At 45.6% G+C, this 15333-nt stretch overlaps 1 protein-coding gene across 2 annotated transcripts in view; it reads right to left on the bottom strand.

Annotated features, from left to right (window-relative positions):
* Positions 1 to 13422, bottom strand: part of PIAS1 (protein inhibitor of activated STAT 1) — a 64074-nt gene extending 50652 nt beyond the window's left edge. Inside the window, exon 1 of one of the 2 annotated variants that reach the window (XM_075431526.1) lies at positions 13297 to 13422. In XM_075431526.1, coding sequence (XP_075287641.1) covers positions 13297 to 13422 — 126 coding nt within the window. The remainder of the gene's footprint in view (positions 1 to 13296) is intronic. The other variant, XM_075431527.1, reaches the window with a different exon arrangement.
* Positions 13423 to 15333: the final 1911 nt, after the last annotated feature.

Raw genomic sequence — 15333 nt, 5'->3', positions numbered from 1 at the left:
TTCATATCACTCACAACGACTGGTTTCTTCCCACTATGTAAAAATGCAAAAAGATGATGGAATAATAGGAGAGGAAGCAGACCTTCCTGCTTTTCTTCAGCATTCAAAAGAGGATAAAGCAAACAGTTTCAGATGACAACATGCAGCCAGAGACAAACCGGGAAGATGCATCTTAGGCGAGGCCTAGACTCCTGACAAAGCTGATCCTAACCTCACAATCCTACTTCACCCCTCAGAATCTGGGCTACTCTGTCCTTCCACCCTCCAGAGCTGTCCGCACCAGAAAACTGTATTTTTAGAGGTATCAGCTGCACTGTGTTACCTACAGGCTCAAAGACAATGCAGTGCTTAAGAACCCATTAGTTCACAATGATTAATCCCAGGACAAAACATTCAACAGAAAGCCAAGAATGCATTCTCCATGCAGTATTTTCCTGGCCCACATGCAGCACTGACAAGGTCTATAGAAACATTTCTTTCAGTCACACTGGAGCATGTTAAGGAGAGATCCTAAGGACGCTCGGTCAGAGGGAAGACGGATATTTCATGTCCCAGTGCCATCAATCTGACACACTGTCCCCCTCCCCATCACCTCATCCTTCAAGCATTGTATTTTTCTTATAATCGAAGTAAGACGGAATTCAATTAATCTACTCACACAATAACCCCTGCCCTGCATGGAAAGAAAATGCTTGAAGGAATGAAGGTTTTTATAAGCCAAGTTTCAGCCACACCTATGATTTAAAATACATGAAAACCATTGGAAGCAAACTCCAAAAATGATACTGCATTGCACTTGGCTTCAGCCACAAGAACAAGAATTGAAAGAGCTGCCTAAGAAAACTTTGATAGCAAAGTTAAAGCTTCCATGGAAATCCTGGCCACGTGAAAACAGAAAACGTGCAGTGTTTCTACAGCCCTGCCTGCAGATACAAACTCTCCCTGCTTTTCCCACCCGGCAGTGAGCTGCCTCCCCCCGAACTCCCACCCACTCGGGGGCAGAGAGAGGATGCTGCTCCAGTCACTGCTCCTTTTCATCTTCACCGACCGAACTACTGCCCCACCTCATTAACTGCATTCACCCAAACCCCACTCTGAATAGGAATTTGCATACAAGCCTATTGCAGCTCATTAATATCATTCCAATGACTCTCACATGTTGATGTTCACTCTGCCTGTCCCTTTTTACGTGTATGGGCCAAAAGCACGGGGGGGGGGGGGGGGGGGAATTATTTAGGATGTCATAACAAAATGAAGCATTTTCTGGGTTTCAGCCCAGCATTTTAGTATGAAGTGCCTTCACCCTTTTACCTCCTGATACACTGTCCTGGTTTTGGCTGAGATAGAGTTAATTTTCTTTCTGGTTTTGGATTTGGGATGAAAATAACGTGTTGATAACATACTGCTGTTTTCAGTTGCTGCTACACAGTCAAGGACTTTTCAGCCTCTCACACTGGCCTGGCCTCCCAGGTGTGCGGGAAGCTGGGAGGGGACACAGCCGGGACAGCTGCTGACCCCAACTGCCCAGAGGGATATTCCACACCATACGGAGTCACACTCCATACATAAGCTGGGGGAGTTGGCCGGGGGGCAGCGATCCCTGCTCGAGGACAGGCTAGGTATGGTTCATCGGGTGGTAAGCAACTGCATTGTGCATCACTTGTTTTGTATCTTCTTCTCATTATCTCTTCCTTTGCTGTCCTACTGCACTGTCTTTATCTCAACCCATGAGTTTTACTTTCTTCCCCACTCTCCTCCCCATCCCACGGCGGGGAAGGCGGGCAGTGAGCAAGCGGCTGCGTGGTGCTTAGGTGCCGGCTGGGGCTAAACCACAGCATACACTCACCAGACAACATACCGCTTCCACTTCTAGGTAAGGATGTTCTAAGCACCATATTACTACACAGCCTTGCTCAGTCTCTATGCCAAAAGCAAAGGACAGTCCGCTATCAGGGAAAAAATAAAAATGGAGGCATCAAGACATCAGTCGTGCACAGGCCCGAGGAGCAAAGCAGTCAATGCAGTTACTCTACCAATATTTAGCTCAAGCCCTTTAATAAGCTGTGTGAATGTACTCTGAAAAACAAAAGGCACTTTTAAAAAAAACCTCTTCTAGTTAACTGAACGTAGGAAACAAGTTTCAACACATCTCTGCTTCCCCTTAAAACAGCTTGGCAGCACCTCAGAGTTCTACATATGTTTAAAAACAACAGAATAGTACAGGTCAAAGGAAACTACGAAAATCCAGTCTGCACACACAAGCTGCGTATTCTTACAGCATTAATAATATATTTTTTAAAAAAAAAAAAAGGCCATATATCCTTAGCTTGCTATTCAAAGTTCTTCTATTACCAATGTGTCCAAGTTGTTCCAAGACCAAACAATAGAGGAAGGTCATGCATGAGTTCTGCAAGGGCCTACGCTGGCACGTGTAGCTTAACCTATTCGTTCACAACCTAGAAAACAAAGCAGTCAGTGGGGTGACAAAGTTGCTGACAGTACGACAGGTTGTAAGGATGAAGGCAATCTGAAGAATCACTGAAAGACCTCAGTGATGGAGTAATTCAATGTACATAAACGTAAAGTGATGCCTGTGGGGAAAAGCAGAGCAGACAGACCCGGCTTTACACACGAAGTGATGGGCTCCGGGGTGACCTTTGCCACAGCAGAGCAAGCTCCCAGGCCCAAGACAAACAGACATATGAAAACATCAGCTCAGTAGCAGACAAACACACAAATCATTGTTAGAAATCATTAAGAAAGGAACAGAGCAAATGAGAAATCATTACATATACTATATAAATCCCTGGTTCACCCAGATCTCAAAGCGCGGGTGGTTCTGGTGGTCTCATCTTTAAAAAAGATACAAGTGGAAAGTTTGACAGAAGGATAACGGAAGTCCAGAATGATTCCCCTAATTAAGAAAGGGCAAGAGCTAAGCGTTTTCAACCTAGAGAATGGAGAACGTGGGGACGGATATTATAGCAATCCATAAAACCACGAGCAGCACAAGGAGAGCGGGCAGGGATCAGCAGCTCAGTCTCTCTCATTACACAACACAGTGACCAGTGGATGACGCTGGCTGGAACCAGGCTCAAAACAAAATGCAAAGGGCCCTCACACAGCAAACAGCAAAACAACACAAATCCCTAGCAAAATACTGTGAACAAAATAAGTTTATATAGGTTCAAGAGGATGCTGGACAGGCACTTGGAAAATATTTATTATGGCTTGTCCAGCTAGTAGCCTCCATTGGGTTCAGAGGACTGAGCTGAAAATTGCTGAAGAGCAGCAGAATACTGCAGGGAGGTGACAGTTCTTTCTCATCCTTCATCCTGGTTTTGCTTTTCCCTACACACTCACTTCTGGAAGCTGAGGAAGACAGATATCAGGCCAGATGGACCCTTGGTCTGAACCAGTACAGTTAATTTTACATGCTTAAGATTCAGTTTATAATGCACGTTTATTTTTAGCCATTTCCTCAGAAACCCAAGCAACACTCTCAAGAACTCTAATAAAAATGCTACTTCTCAACTGAAAGAGTCAAATTTTAACAACCGAGGTAAAAGGGGAAATTAACTGAATGAAAACCTGGGTGTACACCCTTTAGAAAAATATTATCTAAAATACTTGCAATTCATACTGACAACAGTTCTGATACTCGATTAAAAAAATCTGAAGCCCTGCCATGAAGCGGCCTTGGCAGATTCACTGCTGAAATACTGCTAAATCAACACAAAACCTACGGAAAAGAACAGCTTTGTTTCTGTACCACTGCAGAAGTTTCTACATTTTTCATTTTGGTGCAATATATTTATAGGTGCACTAACAACTCCATAGATAGCCTGAGCAAAGCTGTCTCTAACAGATTTCTCAGTAAGCTGAAAATCTACACAAATACTTGGACCATTTCAAAGAGTTTTATTTTGCACCAGGGAAACAAGATACAACATCTGCACAGAAGTGAGATCATTTTGTCAAGGGAGTCTCAAGAAACAATGTGAGGGACAAACGTAGAAAACATTCTCATCCACACAACTTTTTACAACACACTCCTCCAGCTCGGATTACAGATTTTACCTGAACCAAGGACATTACCCTAGCGTATCTGGCCTCTGCTTTTTTTTTTTTAAAAAAAAAAAAAGAGAGCTGCACCTATGCTAAATTGCCAAGCAAAACTAGGTTCACTGCTATTTCCATCCTATATCCTATTTTGCACGCTAACTAATCATGTTTTCAGTTGAAGAGCTGAACTGAGTAGCCTTATTAAGTCCAGACCCTGCTCCGCAAAGAGGGCAGGAGGAACGTCTTGCCAAAGACTGTAAACGAAGGTAAGCAAGACGTTTCAGCTCTGAATGATTCTCAACCGACTGTCCCACTCTAAGGGACAGTAAAGCTCTTCATGTGGCTGGACCGCAAGAGTAAGCTATCTGCTTACACAGCAAACAAGCTAAAATGCTCTTCTTCAGAAGGAAGATATGCATTCTCAGGAGGAAGCTCTGGCACTCTCACGTGCGAAACAAAGCTGGAGGAACCTCGCATAGATCACTACACAGACCAGACTACAAATATGCAGAAGGACCAGCATTAGACTAGACCAACGAAGCGACTCTCAGGACTACCAGTTGTTCTGCAGAGATACACAGAGCCAACTCTAATTTCAGAAGCAACTAGGGATAAATTATTTCGCTAAACTCTGCCTTTTGGCTCAGCTGCCAATCTGCTCCCCTTTGTGAGCCTCAAGAACCGTTGCAGCATCAAGCAAATACACAGTCAAAAGGGCCAAGGCTGAAATCTGATGGACTTATTGCAAACCACGCATCCTGAAAATGTTGCGGATGACAGATGCTACAGCTGCTCAATAATGAGTTGTACAGTATGGAAAAGTAAAGCCACGATACTGGCTGGCAGCTTGAGTACATGCCCAGGGGAAGAACCACTGTGAATACAAACCCGTATAGCTTCCTCATAAAATTCTAGGGTACCTGAAGCACTCCACAGTCTTACACTTTGTCACCTCTTAAGAATAGAACTGTTTTTTTCCTAGTATAAACCTGGCTTAGAAAACAGGCCTCTAAGCTCTGCGTAAATACTATGACTTAACTCCTGTCCAGAACTAATTTCTGAGAACTTCTATCACATATGCCTGCACACTCAAATGGCTGTGGCCACAAAAGATGCATCTTCTGGAAGTGAAGGCAACGCTGCAACACAGCAATATGGAAACTGAGCTCAGTTTTGCATCTGCTTTATAACCATGTATTTAACGGGAGGAGAGGAAAGAGAGGTAGAGCTTGGCATACGATTTTCAAAATGGACAAGAATCCTATGAAGCCTCCTGGTGAAGAGATGCCTACCTACTGCCTGTCATCACCTCCCCTCAGAGGGTTCATTGCTTTTGAAATCTAATTATTTGAAGCAACCTCCATCTTTTCCAGTGATATCAGTCAACAGTCTCAGATACTACTTTTGCACATTTCTGAGGATGTTAAGGATTCTGTAATACATCTTCATTAAGAGAAATCCACAGGAGTAGAAACTCCTCAAGAACTACATCTGTGGCATGGAATGAATCACCTGCCCAAATCCCGTCCCCAAACAAGCTGTTGGTATCTTATTGTGAAAGATGGAGAGGGACAGCAAGATGATCCTGCAAGAGGCTGGGGGAACAGGGCTTATTCAGCCTGGTCAAGAGAAGGCTTTGGAGGAACCTAATGGCAACCTTCCAACATGTAAAGGAGGTCATCAAGTAAACAGAGCCACGATCTTCACAGAGGTACAGAGCAGAAGGATGCGAGACAACAGGCACAAGCTGAAATAAGAGGTTCAGGCTGGATATTAAAAAAAAACAACTCACGCAAAACTGTTTTCACCATGAGAGCAGTTAAGCAGTGGAAGAGGTTGCCCACTGAGGTTGTACGGTCTCCATTCTTGTAGGTTTTGAAGACCAGACTGGATAAAGCCCTGAGTAACCTGTTCTGACCTCATAGCTGATCCTGCTTTAAGCAGGAGATTGGAATGGAGATTTCCCAAGCGCCCTTCCAACCAAAATTACCAAAAATCTATAGTCAGGATCCAGGGATCAACTAGGTGTCAAACTGAAAATAGCACCAAGGAAAGCTAACAGGAGAGTCCTACTGAACTCATGCTTTGAAGAATTTAGCACAATAAATGTTATCTAGGCTGGGAACTGGGCAAAAGACTCTTAGTATACACTATAAACACGCAAGGCACAGCGAAGGAAATATCTACAGAGTTAAAGGGATGCTTCACAGCTTACTATTCTGGAAAAGTTGCTGGCTGTGTATCAGCCCCAAAGCAGGGCAGAGACTGAAAATCTCCCTTTCTTACTCTCTCCCGCTGCTAGACATACTTCTAGGACAGAAACTGGCAACTGAAGCATTACCTACAGCCCATGTAGTCCTGGCAGAAGCACAGTGGAGGCAGAACTCATACATGTTTATCAGCATTTATCCAGAAAGCTCATTACCATTTTCTAAGCAAAACAAGGGAAGTTCACTACAGAGCAATTTTCAGTGATGCACATAAAGTGAGTAACACTTATCTTACTGTCCTCCATGCTAAATAAACTTTAGCGTATCCACAGAGTCTTTGCTCTGCCACAGAGCCTAGGACTCTATCCTTACCAAGCTGTGGCTTTAAAAGGCTTCTTCTCTGTTAATTATCATGCCACTTCCTATAGAAATCTCTTGTATATCATCTCCATAGACATAAAGGTCAAGCTTAGGTTGACCTTTGGTCTAATTGTATACTAGCTTTTCATTTCTTTGTTTCACATATTCTAGACAAGCCCCACAATACCGACCTTCTGCTAATTCCCACTCTCCCCTAGTCTTGGAATACATTGCTTGCTTACAGAGCACTCTGGTATCCCTCCAGTATATGCCAAGGGACCGAATATAACCATGCAGACGTGGCAGTACATCTGTAGCCATCCCTAATCCAAACAGGAGAATAAGATTAAGCAAATCGCTGACAAACTCCTGGATCAATACAGCTGCAATGGACACAGGAGTCTCAGCAAAACAATAAGAAAATAAATTACAATAGAAAGGTCTGTAGCACAGCACACAGAGAACAATCACACAATGCTACCTGGTTTAATGTGGTTCTGGCTGCTATTTGGAAAATCAGAAAGTCTGGAAGACAAGAACAAGGCTAGATAAACTGGACTGGCATCTCCCACACCCATCCTCAACTCCATCTATTCTCATTTTTAAAGGTTTAACACCTACTTTTTGTTGTAGCCCTGCAGCTTCTCATTTACTTCAAAATAGCCACAGTTTATGGTAGTGACTAGCTGTTCAAAATAGCTTTGATAGTGTTGAGGAAAATTACAGAAATAAGTACCCTTTTGAAAGCTACTCAAGCTCCTTTCTTCTCCCCACCTCCCCCCTTTAACTAGCAAAAGAATCTACTTTTATGAAAGGCATTTATTTTCACAAACAGACTACCACTGAAGGTACTACATGCAATTTTTGCATCATAAAATCTAATCACCTTCATTTTTAAAAGCTCAAACCAACACTCCTAGCATTTATTGGTCTACACTGAGCTGGAATAGCAACAGAGCAACAAGACAATCAATACCTGAGCTTGACCAAGAGGATCATGAAATTCAGCTGCCCAAGCATATGTCACAGCAGTCACCCAAACAATGCATTTCCCCTTGTCTCCTCCCTTAAGAATAGGACAAACATTTCTCTGATTCTTGCGGGCACATTTGTGTGTTAACCAGAAGTGAAGCTCCTACTTACAGGGGACAGCACAAGCTGAGGCAGCTGGACTCCAAAAAACACACAAGGTATATACCAACAAGTTTTTAATGTAAAAATGGCGTTTGCATCCTCCACTGAAATCGTGGCTTTCAGAAGGCTTTTACTACTTCTTCTGGAGGGCCACAAAGCGGAGGCTTCCATTAGAAGGGCACCTGTAACATCCTTCATTAAAGCAAAATTTTCTATAGGGGAAGCACAGCAGCAAAAGTAAAGAGACATCTCTGAGACAACCTAAGGCTTGTAGGTAGAATTCTGTCCTTGTGGAGCCAAAGGGCCAAATACCAATACCATCACGTAAGAGAAACGCTCCAAGAGATCCAATCCATTTCCCAGCCACAAATCCCCTGGGACACTGGGTGATCCCACCGCCCCGCAAAGTAACCCTTTCAAAGTGTTCATTCACAGCAAGAAAGGTACTAATACTTCAAATTCAATAGTTTGAGCAGAGACCACTGAACCCCATGCTGCTGGAGTCCACCAGTCGACTAACCCTGGGGTTCAGCTCCGAACTCGCTCACCACCATGACTACAGTCAACAAGGACCGCGAGCGACGCTTCACAGAAACACAGCAGCAGGCCAGGCACTCAGCAGATCACAGAGGGTGGGGGGTATCTCCAAACAACTACAGGGAGCACTTGAGTCTCAAGTGTTTGGAAGTTCTGCTTTGTTTTTCACTATAATGGCACTAAACAGAAAAACGATCAGATGCTGACTTCTACGAGAATGCATTACAGGAACTAAAACCCACTGTGCCAAACGTTAGGGACAAGTCTTCACTTCTATCTGTGCTCTGTATGAATGCAGGTCAGAGTATAAACCATACCAGTCATCTACATCCCTGTAAGTAACTTCAGTATCTGAAGGTATCTTAACTGTCTGCACCCTGCTGCATGGGACGCTTTTAAGTATTTGTCCTGTGTGTCTGATCCATAAGCATTCTTATCAACGGCCAAGCAGTCCGGAGCCCTTCCCCACCCTAGGGTAATATTTCTCTCATTCTCATGGAATAAAGCTAAATAAGATGCATCTTGTACCCATTTCCCAGCTTCTGAGCCTTTCAACTGTAATTTCTAAGTACCTACATAAAGAAAAGAGAAATGAACTGTTCATCCATTAGAAATAACTACTATGAAGTACTGGTTCTTATACCTTCCTTCCTTCCCACAAGTGGCAACGAATTTAACTTGCACAGGCCTACAAATAGTTCCAGGAGGGCCCCTAAACTTCGTGAGGGGTTTATGCTAGAAGTGTGCTGACACTATATTTACGTGTACACAATATGCAATTTGGTTTTTATTGGCAATAAAGCAGTGTTATGGATTGGGACTTTGACAGTTAAGCAGCGATGCACAGCTGCCAATTTTATTCATCTGATATCTTCAATTCCAGTGTTGAAGACCAAAAGCTCAAAAAAGATATCTAGACCAAAAAACAGTTAGAAATACAATTATACTGACATATACCAAACTACAAGCTTGAAAATAGAGTAATCTGTGGATTCAGATAACAAGGAAACATGGATTATACTGACTTTAATCATAGAAACACGCAAGCCCAGCAACTTACAAAAGGATTAAGCAAAAACAGCTCATAATACAGAAGAGTAAAATTCTAATTGAAGCCTGAAATAGGTAGCTTATGCTTATTAGCATTGACGATGCAATTTAACACAACTGCATTTCCACACCAGAGATCCATTTGTCACTATTATCACCACCACCTGGAAGCCATTCTACTAGCCTCTCCCCCTCAAAAAACTGCTTTACTGTATTTAGGGGAGGGGTATTTCCCAACTGAATATTTTTAAATGGTTTGTTTTCATCACCATTGTGTGAAAATGCTATTATGAATTTTCATTCAAACTCTTGGCTCACTTTTTTTAAGTATAAATTGTGTCTAACAAGAAACACACCAGGGATCTCTTCAATCCCCAAAGGCACTTTCTTAAAAGGAGCGAGAACAAAGGAGAAAACCTCCCAGCATGTGCTTTCCAAACCAGCTTCTTAGGACAGTATCAAGAATGACAATACTAGAACATAAGCTTTTCTTTTTCATTCTTTGATCCATGTATAATTGAATTGATTATTGCAAACTGTGTAATGATTTCCAAAAGACTTAAGTAGAAGGCAAAGATCACAACAATCTAATAACCAATTTAAAGAGATGTAAGAAATATTGAAGGAAAGATTTAATCACTCAAGTATACTCCTTCCAATTAGAAAGAGCTTTAAATAGCTTACCTTGAGATACATTAGAGTCTGTATGCAATTATACAGAAATAGTAATTAAGATCAGGAAAATTCACATATGCCTCAGCCTATAGACTTAGGGAGGTAATCCACAGAACAGCAGACTTTTCAGTTACCTTGTTTCATCAACAGAAATGAAAACATACTGGTTCAATTTACCCAAACCTTTGAGAGCACCAAAGAATTCAGTAACCTTACAACTCTGGGATCTGCAAAGTATGTTTGATCGTATCTGATTTTTTCCCCCAATAGGACAAACATTCTCAAACGGGGCAAGACGCTGAAATGCTCTTGATCGTGGTAAGAAAATGCATTGCAGGAAACACCAGTTCATGATTAGAACTCTATGAAAAATTATGGCAAGTAAGAATGACCACTCTTTTTCTGGAGGAAGCAAGATCTTTAATTTTACTTTGTGCATTACCGTATCACATTCCCCAGATTACATGTTTGTACATTACCTGCATGTGCCCCCATGGTTCTTCACACAAGCAGGCAAGAAAGTTTTAGAAACTTGCCTAAGTTTTTCTGACAAGCTTTACCCGGCAAGTCAAGTGAGTTACTGCGCAACTACTACACTTCATTTTAGTTTTTAGAGGTCACTAAATCTGAAATCAATGCCATTTACTAATTAATCAGAGGAGAAACGTGAAAAGATTTTCCCTAAGAAAAATAAAATAATGAAAGGAATTCACTCTTCATTCCTCAACTACCAGAGACTTAATCACAAACCCTCCCTTAGTTACATCTCCTTCCAACTTCAAAAAAAAAAAAAAAAAAAAGAATTTAAAAGCACGTTTTCTGGAGATTTACTCCTGCTTAAAAATACCCACTGCACTCAACTATGCTGTAACAGCTTTCCATTAGCCATGTTTTTCCAAGGAGCACTCACCTCATCCAGTACCTAAATAAGTGAGCTGTATTACTGTTGAAAAACCGGTATGTGACAGCTACAACTCTAAGCAGAAATGTCATGCCCCCCTGTCTTTCCCCCTCCTTCCTGACAGAAGGGACACACCCACACACCTTTTTTTTTTCTTTGGTACAGCCCAGAGGAGAGAGAAAAAAAAAAAAAAATCATTCAAGTCTTCAGAGTAACTATTTTTTTCTTATGTAAACTGCCAAGCCCCCACAGCTACCAAAAAAACCAGCCAACAACTTTTCACAGAATGCAGTGCTACCATCCTACAGTCCCAGCTTGCAAGTACCACTACATGCCCTGAGCAGCAAAGTAAAATTGAAAATAAACTAGTCAGGATGACATTTACCCTTCCGATCCCTGAGGTAGCAACGGCATTTAAAAAAAAAAAAATTAAAACTTTTCTCTCCACTGGCTCTCAAGAAGCAGGTTTCAGAAAGGGATCAATAAAGAAGTCCGGGATGACAAGCAGGCACCCACACACTTCTATGAAAGCTCCACCTGTAAGGCTGCAGAGAAAGAGAAAAGCAGAGGCTCCTACACTGCGCTGACCGAGACCACCGGCACTCCAACACACCTCCACGTACCCAGAGCCTGCGATGGACAAGAGGAGAGGCTTCAAGTTTCAAAGCTCCTACGATCAAGAAATTGTCAGTTTTCACAGTAAAATCATGTCTTCTCGCACTCTCCCTTGAGCATCATCCTGCTATCTTGACAAACATTAAAAAAACCCTTTATTCCTTAGCTCTTGCCTCTTTTCACTCCATATGAGCCAGTCTTGTTTATAACGGCATCACATAAACCCAAGCCAGCTACTGCACACCAAAAACTCTACGAGTCAGTTACCAAAACACACTATTCCATTTGCCACGCTAAGATTAACAAAAGTTTAACACTGGAATTACATCTCAACACTTTATCTCATTATGTGAGAACCACAATTTGAACTAATAAAAAAAAAAGGCTTGGGGCCAACTCAGCTGAAGCAATCTACTCTGCGAGATAGCCAAAAAAACAAAGAACAGGGGAAGATTTACACGAGGATCTATTTGTGCTGACCTGGCAGGCACAGACCCCAGAAAGCTGGAACACGCACAGGATTTTTACACCCTGACAGCTCTTTAAGCATCTCAAAATGAAAGTACAACAAACCTTTGATACACACAAAACCGAGACTTACCAAAACTCTCGGGGAAGACAAAAATATTTCCCTAGTCATACTTTACATATTCCGTAGTTTATGTTGTACATTTAATATACTTCTGATTTGTGTCTTTCGCTGTCTGAAGTCGGAGACAGGAGCCCTCCCGATGAATACGGACCCTATGACAACCACAACGAAATTCTCGAACTTTTAAGCAGGCTGCCGGGTGTGCCAGGCAGAGCTCGCACCCCCCACACACCTTGTCAAACCGACTGGGAAGTTTTGGGGGGTCTTTTCTGTTACACTGGGTTGGGTTTTTTTTTGGGGGGGTGCATGGTGTGGATTCCCCACCACCCACTACCCCACCTCTCCTAGTCCTCAAAACCCCCGAGGGGCCGCGCTGCGCGGAGCTGCTCCCGAGCCCCCCCCCCCCAGCTTCACCCACTCGGGGAGCCACAGCTTCACCCGGGGGTGCTGCCGAGCCCCGCGGCTCGACGGCTTCGGCGGGACGACAGGGACAGCCGCAAGCTGAACACCGCACAACTCCCCAGCGCCTGCCTGGGCCGTGCTTCACCCGCCGGGGTGGGAGCGGGGTGGGGGGAGCGGGGTGAGGGGAGCGGGGTTCCCCTGTTACCCCCCCCCTCCAGCGCCGGGCGCCGAGGGCGCTCGTTCGGAGCCGGCCGCCTGTCAACGGCGGGCAGAGCCGCTCCCCGGGGCTCCCTCCCCGCCCGGCCGAGTCCCCTGGAAACTTTTGCGGGGAGCCCGGGGGAACCGTCCCCCGCCCCGGCCGAGCCGCGCTGCCCAGAGCCGACAACTCCCGGGGGCTCCCGCGGTGTCGCCGCCGCCGCCGCCCTCACCCCTGCGCCGGCCCGAGCCCAACCGCCCCCTCCGCCGGCGCTGAGGGGAGCTCCCCCCCTCTTCCCCCCAAACCCGCCCGACCCCCGCGCCCGGCGGGGCTGCCCGGCGGAGAGGCGAGGGGAGGACAGCTCCGCTCCCCGCCCCGCTCCGTCCCTCAGCCCCCGCCGCCGGCCGGGAGCTGCCGCCGCAGCCACCCTGGCGAGGCGACGCCGCGCAGAGCCGGCAGCCGCTCGGTTCGCGCCCGGCGCCGGGGGTAAAGCACAGCCCCGCCGGCCCCGAGCGCGGCAGCCAGGGGCATCGCGAAGGGAATTGAAGCTGCGCTTTACCTTTAGTTCCGCACTGTCCGCCATCTTGCAACTCGGGGCGCAGGCGCAGTGAACCCCGCCGGGACACCGCCCCCCCGCCGCCCCCCCGCCCGCACGCAGCGCGCAGCGTTTGAATCGCGGCGCCATTTTGTCCCTCCTCTGCTCTCCGCCGGGCGGGGGGTCTCCGGCGGGGAGCGGCTCTCCGGGTTCTTCCTCGGGGCTGGGGGGATCCCCGGGCTTTCGGCGGGGACCCATCCCTGGGGCAGCGAGTCGCCGCCGCCATCCCCGGAGAGTTTCCCCCCTCGGCGCCGCCTTCGCCGTTGGTCGGTGGGCGAGGGGAGCGCGGCGCTGAGGGGAGGGCGCGCGGCGGTCGCGAGGCCCGGCCGGTGAGGCTGCCCGCGCCCCGGCTCCCCTCAGCGCCCTCCGGCCCTCTCCGGCGGGATCACCGGAGGGAAAGAGGTGGATGCGCATTCCTGCAGTAATAAGTTGATTAAAAGTGGAATTTGCGACTTCATCCGCGGCTTCGAGCGCCTCAGGGAGTGGAACAGCGCGGGGCGAGGCCGGGCAGGCCGCGCTCTGCGGGCCGCAGCTCGGAGCGGGACGCCCGGGGGTTGCTTGCCCTGAGCTGCTGCCGTGGAAGTTGAGGGAATCGGCGTGGGCTTGCCCGGGTTTTCGTCCTACTTAGGAAAAGCAATGCAAGTGTTGTTAGGTGGGCCTGCAGAGCTTTTTGATCTAAACTTGCCCGCGTCCTATCATTTTTGAAGAGAATGTGGGTCCTTACAACGGCAGAGCGGGCAATGCGGAGGTGTGCGCACCGAGAATGGCACCTGGCAAGATGGCTGCGTCGGCTGCGAGGTCAAGCAGCCGGAATACTCGTGTCTAAGTTGCACACCTTGGCTTGATTCGGCTGCTTTTCACCTCTGTGTCGCTCCGTCGTCACAGACTGCCATGACACTTTCGCCGCTTGGCCTGCACCTTAGTGCACAGGATGGAAAAATATCGTTGAACACAGCCAGTATTGTACATCCTTTTAAGTGAGAGAGATACAAAATTTGCTGTTTTTCCATAGCTGCTGTGAAATTCATCATCGTACATTCAGAAAGCACTTAAGTTATCAGCATCGCGAGATAAAACAAGTGTTAATGTCTCAAAGAAAGCATGCTGGAGGCCACACAGGGAACCAGCGGTGAAGAGATTACTGCTCATGATTAGTACTGAATTATAATTTCTGTCTCCCGTATGACCTGAATAGTTAGCCACAACTTAAAATTAGGTAGTTTCCACTGAGGGAAGAATATGGTAGTGGTAGCAAATATCTTCCTAGTAAGTAGTTTTTTGATACCATCCTGTTTATTGGTAAGAGTGTATATGAAGTCCTGATTCTCTGAACAAAGGAAAACCAGCCACATCTCTTTCCAAACGTTTCATTTCAAAGCATTTCACCCAGAAACATTCCCCAGCTTGGTTTCAAGGCCAGATTGGCAGAAAACCCAGGTGCCTCTTTTGACTCCTTGCTGGTATTCCCATTTCTTCTCCAGGTCATGCCTACATCCCATTTCCCTTGCAGATACGCCAAGCATCCACTATTCTCATTGATTTTTTTTACAGTTCTCAGTGTTCAGCATCAGCATATCAAATGAAGCATTCAGAAAATGAGGAGCAATTAGAGAAGGCTGATAAGTAATACTCCGATACTCTGGCTTAATACTGCATGTAATGAAGACTTATCACAGTGTCTAAAATGCTGGTCTGGGGAGGGGGCAGGGCGCTAGGCAAGATATCTAAAAAAACAGAAGTCAGATGACTACCCAGTACACCCACGTGTACCATAATTAGCTGATCTATTTCAGTGGTCTGAACCAGCCCAGTTTAGAATGCTTCATTTTGAATGATTGAACATGTTTAATAATTACGATCTAATAGGATCTATGAGTTTGTGTCTAGTTTAAGGCATTTGGCAAAAAGGTCTATAATCATATAGAGACAAATTCTTTTTTTTTTCAGTTGCCCCCCCCCCCCAAAAGGCTTGCTGCACAGCAAACAGTTTTTCCTCTGCTT

The sequence above is a fragment of the Opisthocomus hoazin genome, chromosome 10, assembly GCF_030867145.1.
Source record: "Opisthocomus hoazin isolate bOpiHoa1 chromosome 10, bOpiHoa1.hap1, whole genome shotgun sequence".
Classification (NCBI taxonomy): Eukaryota; Metazoa; Chordata; class Aves; order Opisthocomiformes; family Opisthocomidae; genus Opisthocomus; species Opisthocomus hoazin.
The sequence above is the reverse complement of the archived record's forward strand: the minus strand, read 5'-3'. Positions and strand labels throughout refer to the sequence as shown.